The sequence below is a fragment of the Doryrhamphus excisus genome, chromosome 13 (assembly GCF_030265055.1).
Source record: "Doryrhamphus excisus isolate RoL2022-K1 chromosome 13, RoL_Dexc_1.0, whole genome shotgun sequence".
NCBI lineage: Eukaryota > Metazoa > Chordata > Actinopteri > Syngnathiformes > Syngnathidae > Doryrhamphus > Doryrhamphus excisus.
The window spans coordinates 11194951-11202402 of record NC_080478.1 but is presented as its reverse complement, the minus strand read 5'-3'; the positions used below and the strand labels follow the sequence as shown (position 1 = coordinate 11202402).

Here is a 7452-nt window from a genome sequence, read left to right as displayed (position 1 = left end):
TGTTGTGTTTAACTGTACATGTGCAAATTTATACATTATACAAGTAAATGAGAGTGAATGTATGCCTGCATGTCAAACCATCCCGACAGTGTTGATCCTATTTCAGTACCGAGTAAGATCTCAACAAAACATGAGCCAAAAGAGGGTTGACAATTTTGACGCAGAATCTTAGGAGTTTTATTTGGTTTTACTGCCAGACAAATGTTAAATGTTCATTGGTAATTGTAAGCAAAGACAAATTCCAGTTCACAGCATTAGCCTCACAATCTTTACTCCAATCAGACAAACTTTCATGTGTGAAATGTTACCTTGCAGTAGATGATTTAGCAGATCGGAGGGTTGAATGGAAACATTAGCGATTCGCGAAAAGCTCAATGGAGTACCACCCTTCATAAATAGATCCAATGTGTACTTATCAATTATTTGTACTGTTAAAGAATAAAAAAAGTCAAAGATGAATTAAATCTCTTGCCCTGACTGATGGTGCACATCAGACATTACAGTGATACGGTCTCATCCTTGAACTTTATGGCTGCAATAGAAAGATAATATTCATTGAAGAACTCAACAAAACAAGCCCAATATGACAAAAACCTCTCAAACCAAACAGTGGGAATAATTCAACCCTTGAATTAGTTTAAAGCCTCTCTACCACTCTCTGCATTTTGTTTAGCAATAAAGTGTTTTATTCATGACATAAAGTGTTTTGTTTTTTTTTTTCAAGAAACGCAACCAACCATGCAATTAATTCATCATAATTGCCTGTTGTACAAGGTTGGGTTGTAATTGCCAATATATTATGTGCATTTCAGTAAAAGGTTTTATGGGAATGTGTCATATTTATGTCATGATTTCATGATAAAGGGGGAATCGTACTATTCCAGAGGTTTCCTGAGTGTTTAGAAATTATTACTTCACATTCCAATACAGTACCCCTCTTCTGGCTTGATTATCATCAGTCCAAGAAACCTTCAATTCCTAAGCTGTGGCACAAAGAACTGTACAATTTCTGCCAAAAGAGTAAGCCTTTGGCTCTTTTTGTTACATTTGTTCCACTTATAGTGTGAATGGGCTACAGTGTAGGTCAGGGTTTGTTTAAGTGTTTTTTTTTATCTGTAGTGTGATTGAATGAAGAAAAAAAAGGAGAAACACTAAAACACTTCACCAGTTCACCTCATCAAGGGACCTGAAAGCAGACCTGCTAAAGAAAACGTCTTTAAATTCACCTCAGTCCAGAGCCATATTTTAGGCATTTCATTTGAAGTTTGGTTCAGTCTTCTTGTAGTGCAGCTTCAGCTGAAAGTCAGCGTCAGAGGGAAGTTTTTCCAACCTTCTCGTCTGGTCACTCAGACTATCCTCCATTGCATCACACTCATGTCCTTCCCTCCCGTTGACACCAGGCAGCTGTCGTTACACAGGAAGGTCACATTGGTCACGTGACTGCTATGGCATCCGTAAACATGGCTGGGAGCCTGAAACGAACAAATAAATGTATTATTTACAGTACATAAGCCACCTTTGAAATTGACTGGTACTAACACTGTAACACAGAAGAGGACAGAGCATTACCTTGAACTGAGAACAAGGATATGAGAAGAGATGAACCTTCCCAAAGTCATCCCCCGTAGCGAGAAGGCTCTTATTATTGGACCTGCTGGCAGCATTGATGTCAGTGCCGTCCGAACCATCAGACCACATACCTGAAGGAAGAGCATTCGTGTGGGCTCGTGACTGACAGGAAAAAATAAAAAAAAGGAGTGCAAGAAGCCACGTACCGAAAACCTGAAAGCCAAGAGTGCAGGTGTGTGTGGCCCATTCAATATCTCTGATGGTCTCCATGCTGACCACCTGTTTACACACGGATGGGATCCCTGGGAAAACACACAACATCCTTATTTGACTCGAACTGCAGCTCCCCAGTGCCGACAGCACTTATGTAGACCCATAACATGACGCTACTATTACCATGGTTTACTGCAGCAAAAGGTGTGTCCACATATTTGATCATATACTTTAGGATCAAAATTAAACAGTATAATATTCAATAATCATCTTAAAAAATAAAAATGTACATATCTACAGGAGTAACTGTTTTTTTTCGTGTTAGCCCCCTTCATTGCATGTGCATGATTCATTTTGAGTGAACACTAGCATGTTTATGGTCAACTGTATGATAATGCACTTACAGTACAGTATCTCATAGTCTCCTGAGTTTGACACCAGGTACTGGGAGTCCACTGACCAGTCTAGGTGGGTGATGAAACTTGAGTGACCCTGAAACAAAATTTGACAAAAAAAAAAACAATATAAACTTGATATTTGATATGATATCGTAATACAAAGTAGAAACATGGAATATCTAATTGCAAAGTAAACACCACTGACCGAGCACTTCCCCACTCTGCTGTACTTCCTGCCATTTTCTGCCACAGCATAGATGTAAATGTAGTTGTCATGAGAGCCGATGGCTAAGAAGTTACCATCTAAAACATGAAGAAATATCAGCAATAAATACCAAGCATAGCTGTCAGAAATGTAAAACTTTAAAAACTGGACTAGTTTCCGAGGCACCTGAAGCCTAGTATTTGTAGCATTCTTCTTGCACAGTACATGCATCACATTTAATTTTCTATTACAACATGGCAAAAAGTGCAAACCTGGCCCAAAGCTCATAACAGAAATTTGTTCATTTCCATCTGTGTGCACAGTGACTAAATCCTTTGAGTCAGTGTCCAGTACCAGCCACCTAAAGGGTCAACCATACAAAAAAATCATCATAAATTAATTTAAGGGTGACATATATTAAACATGGTGTCTCTTTCAAGTAGGGCTTCCCCTACCTACCTGCCAGTCTGGGTTCCTACGGCAACCACAGCTCCAGATGGATGGAAGTCTGCTGACTGGGCAGAGTCCTGTTACAGTTAGGAAACACGTTGAAACAATTAAACAACAGAAACAACAATGTAATGATACAGACTTTACACACACATGCTGTACATTTCAAATACACTAGAAAAGGTCCAACTAGGAGATGGAGTAGCCTTAATTAAGATGTGATTCTTACAAAGATCGCCAGGGGGCAGTGTCGACTCTACTTACGTCCATGTTTTTACTCCAGATGAGCTGATGTGAACTGGAGTCCCACAGACAAACTTGCCTGTCATACCCACAGGTGATAAAGTGAGGCTTACACGGGTGAACGGCCAAACCCCACAATTCATCAGTATGACCCTAAAAAGGAAAAGGCAGGAAGAAACAAGATAATTAAAACAGTTTTACAGAAAGGTTAAATGAGTTAGTTACCCTGCATTACCTGTGTAATAGGCAGAAACTCTCCATCTAAGGTGCCTTGTAACACAAAATTCTTTGTGGTTCCGAGGAGAACAGTCTCTCCTCTGCCCTCTGCTACAGTCCGGATGGGACCAAAAAATTCAGGCACCTGCAGCCACAAGTAAAATATGAATGAGTTAAACTTTAGTGATTTAATGCACAGCTTCCTTTACTTTTATCAGAATCAGAAAAGGTTTATTGCCATGTATGATCAAACACATACTAGAAATTTGTTTTGGTGTAGTAGGTGCATACACATCTATTAAAAAAGAATGAGGATACAAAATATGAAATACAAAATATGAAAATACAAAATATACAGAATAACAGTATAAATATATGTACACAGTCTGTTTTTGTTTGTTATTCCGGAAGTGCAGTCTGATTGTTTTTTCTAAGAGTCCAAACTGAGCGTTAATGTAACGTATACAATGAAAGTGTCAAAGTGTCAAAGTGGCAGGATGAGGCAGAGGTGGGGTGTGAAGAGTGTCAGGTGGGGTTCCGGGCCTTGTTGATGAGGCTGACAGCAGACGGGAAGAAACTGTTCTTGTGGCGTGAGGTTTTGGTCCTGATGGACCGCAGCCTCCTGCCAGAGGGGAGCGTCTCGCCATCCATTTTCTTATCCTAACTATATTAACTATAAAAGAGCGTCAGATTCAGTGTGACTGTGTGTTGATTCTAAACTATGCTTCCATCTGCTGTCATAACAGAGAGGTGGGGCTTGACATGGTGCACATGCATTTATTATGTGATTATGGCAACGACGGGTGAGTTACACCATCATATGTTAATGTATTGTGGATGCTTGGGTATCTGGTTTAACTATTGTTCGAGCTTTGGCGAAGCCAGCATTATTGCTGAATGTGACAACGAGACTGACTCCGACAATGACAAGAGGGAACCCGGAGTTTGATTGACAACTGTTCAGTTCGGATACAGAAGATGAGGACTTTGATTGATTGCCTTTTTTTGAAGAACACATGTTTTAACATGCGCGTTATGTATGTGTTAAGTACAGAAATAGACCCCGTAATTGGGACTGCGTCTTATGGTGCGGAAAACACAGTACATATATACAGACTGCAAACTCCGCTGCAGGCAGTAGGGCAGCTTCTTGCTACACAACAAAGAGTAAATGTTGGTAATCAAAGCATGCTGATTGGGCCAAGAATATGATGAGCTGCTCAGAAGTAATTTGCACACACTCATACAGTACATGCTTATATGTAGACACTGAATGATCAAGCAGTTGATATCGCACCTCCAATGTTTGGATCTGCTGGTAGCTGCTGTCCCAAGAGATGAGCCGGCAGTCTTTACCTCCAGACACCAGCATCCCGTTCCTCAGCATGCACAGGGCAAAGATGCTGCCCTCGTGAGCCCCTTGGATGACATGACTGATGCGATTAGTGCCTGCGTGACAGAGATGAGATAAGACGCAATGAGACGTTTTCAGCCCAGAGAAAGTCTGACTGCTGGAGGCTGGGTGGGATAATGGCCAAAAGACAGGCAGGTGGATCAATAAGACTGGATCAGTGAGAGATTATGTTGGAAGGAGAGGGACACGGAGAAGTGTGTCTTTTCTTCTAAATGTACTCAGGATGACTCTGTTCTGTTAGCTGTGGAGCTAATAATGAGTTTATAGCAGGGGTGTCACCAGATCTTGTCTCAGAAGATCTCGCAAGATTAAAATGTGACAAGATTTCTCTCATAAAAATAATGAATTAATTATTCACACAATAAATGAAAATGAACTTGATAATTTTTTTGCCAGCCTCCATATATTGCATGTCTCTCGCCTCCAAACAGGCAGGAAGAGCATTCACTATATGCATTGGCTGGCATTCCTAGATGCTTTATAGAACAACAGAGTGAGACCTCTTGTCAGTCATACAGTTGCTTCATACATATGGGGGGAGTGACGCTAGCATACACACACACACACACACACACACAAAGAGTGCAGCACAGGAGCAATACAAGGTAATGTCGAAAAAACTAGGAGGGAAAAAAAATGATTACAAAGCCAAATGCCACAGCCCGCGGATTGGAATATTATGAGCATCAACAGGAACAAGCCAGTATGCTCAATGTGTTCAAATTAATGTTAAAATCTTGTCTTGTCCTTGTGGAACAATCTTGTGAATTGTCTCATGAGTTGCGTCATCAGTTGCGACACTTCTAGTTGATAGGCACATTGATCATCTACCTGAAAGTCTAAAACTGTTATTTACCTTTACCCCACACCAAGATGTTACCACTAGAGTCTCCTGTGATGGTGTCTCCATTTTCTGCAAATGTCACACATAAAACAAACTTGGGCTTCTCCTGTTTCTGTAAAACACAAACAAGCACACACCAGTTGAATGTAAAGTATGACACAGCTATAAGACGGGATGTTTTACCTCAAAAAGTCCTTGTTTTTTGACCAGGATGCCTTTCTCCAAACTCCAAAAATGGAGATGGGACTTGCCGCAGGTCACCAGAATGTTGCTGTCAGTCGGATGAAAATCCGCAGCAAAGACGGTCTCGTTGGAACTCTGAACACACGAGACAATTTTAGTTTTAATGGACTGCTGAAAAGATACATGATATAGTAACATTATGTGTGGAGTAGTGGTTCTGGACTATGGAGTGGACGCCCCTGGTTCGAATCTTCACGAGTAAGCATCATCAGTATTCATCAGGAAGGGCATCCGGAATATAAAGGGTTCAAGCCAAATCACAATGCGGATCAACAAAGATCCACTGTGGCAACTCCGTAATCAGGAAAAAGCCGAAAGAAACAAACAATGTGTTTGTTTTATTGGAAATTATACATCCGTTGCAACATTTTGAAGAGGATGAACGATTGTGGGTTGTAGTTAGATACATACAGGAACGTGCAGGCTGTAGTTGCAACTATGTTATTGATTAGGCTTGCTGAGACACAGAAATAAATGTAAATGACAATGTAAGTGTCATAAAGCATGACATGCTTTAAACATCACTAACATTAGCAGATTTGGGGGAAAATTGTTCTTTTGTATTTTTCTCAACTGACTGGGCATCCCAGCAAAGAAGTAAGGCTTCCTCCATTCCAGTTTTTCAGCAAATTATGACACATTTTAGATCAAAATCAAGAAAACAATACTAATACTAATTTCAAAATAAAGGTAAACCTGACTACAGAGAGAGAGAGAGAGTAGCAAACACACAAAACTCACCTTAACCTCAGCCAGTCTGTCTTCTCGCTGCCAGTCCCAAACAGATAACACATGGTCACTCGAGTCATCGACAACGCACAGCGTGTTTCCTCCATTCTAGAATGTAAACAATAGACAGTATAAGCCGACTTTTAGACAAAAAATCAAATGCTGCCATGTTTGTAAGGTTTCCTCACCGACTTGGAAAAAGCCAGGCAAACAAGGGCTCGCTCAAAGTAAGCTGCCCCCAGAACATGGAGGGTGTTGAGGCTGACAGAGTCCCATACACGAATATGTGGAGCCAACTGACGGGGGAGGGAAAAAAATCATCTATCATAACAAAGTAAAACATATGTAAACATAAAACATTACAAAAGCGAGACTCAACTTACTTTACCCTCTGAGGAGGTGCCAGCCACCTGTCCGGTTGCTATGGTGATTTTATCTGGGTGGACTGCCAAACTGATGAAGGTGTGAAAACAGATATGAAAACAGTGAGGAAGCTTGTCTGCATCAATTCATCAAGAGAAATGCTTGTAAAAAATGAAAAAAACAAAATATGAAAGCACCATGAATAAGTGTGTGGACAAAATGTAAAATTCACAGTTGGGGGGGGGGGGTGATTGGAGCAACTTCAAAGACTGCTCCTCTTCATTGAACTCTAGTTACCCCTGGAGCGTAATGATAACAAAATCATGGTTGAGCGTTCATTATACAATATGAATTAGGCCAAAGACAGCTTGATTCAGTCAGTCTGCATGAGGAAATAGGGATAAGCAAGGGCTATCAAGCTACTTTCTGTGATTAGAATACTTTAGGGTATAGAATTCTCACTAAGAACCTGTATATTGGGGACAAAAGTCACATGTCTTGGCTGGATATCTCAGAAATGACTGTGAGAAAGGGTAATGCCACCATAATGTGTGTATGTTTAAGC

The 7452-nt window shown here is 40.6% G+C and overlaps 1 protein-coding gene across 8 annotated transcripts in view; it reads right to left on the bottom strand.

Moving 5' to 3' along the window:
• Positions 1-704: 704 nt before the first annotated feature.
• Positions 705-7452, bottom strand: part of eml1 (EMAP like 1) — a 46813-nt gene continuing 40065 nt past the window's right edge. For all 8 annotated transcript variants that reach the window (XM_058090194.1, XM_058090197.1, XM_058090192.1 and 5 more), the window contains 15 exons: positions 6908-6977; positions 6713-6820; positions 6537-6632; positions 5736-5870; positions 5565-5664; positions 4592-4743; positions 3314-3439; positions 3100-3231; positions 2845-2912; positions 2658-2746; positions 2386-2483; positions 2187-2274; positions 1776-1871; positions 1570-1700; positions 705-1472 (listed from right to left, as the gene is read on the bottom strand). In XM_058090194.1, coding sequence (XP_057946177.1) covers positions 1347-1472; positions 1570-1700; positions 1776-1871; positions 2187-2274; positions 2386-2483; positions 2658-2746; positions 2845-2912; positions 3100-3231; positions 3314-3439; positions 4592-4743; positions 5565-5664; positions 5736-5870; positions 6537-6632; positions 6713-6820; positions 6908-6977 — 1615 coding nt within the window. In that variant the 3' untranslated portion in view covers positions 705-1346. The remainder of the gene's footprint in view (positions 1473-1569; positions 1701-1775; positions 1872-2186; positions 2275-2385; positions 2484-2657; positions 2747-2844; positions 2913-3099; positions 3232-3313; positions 3440-4591; positions 4744-5564; positions 5665-5735; positions 5871-6536; positions 6633-6712; positions 6821-6907; positions 6978-7452) is intronic.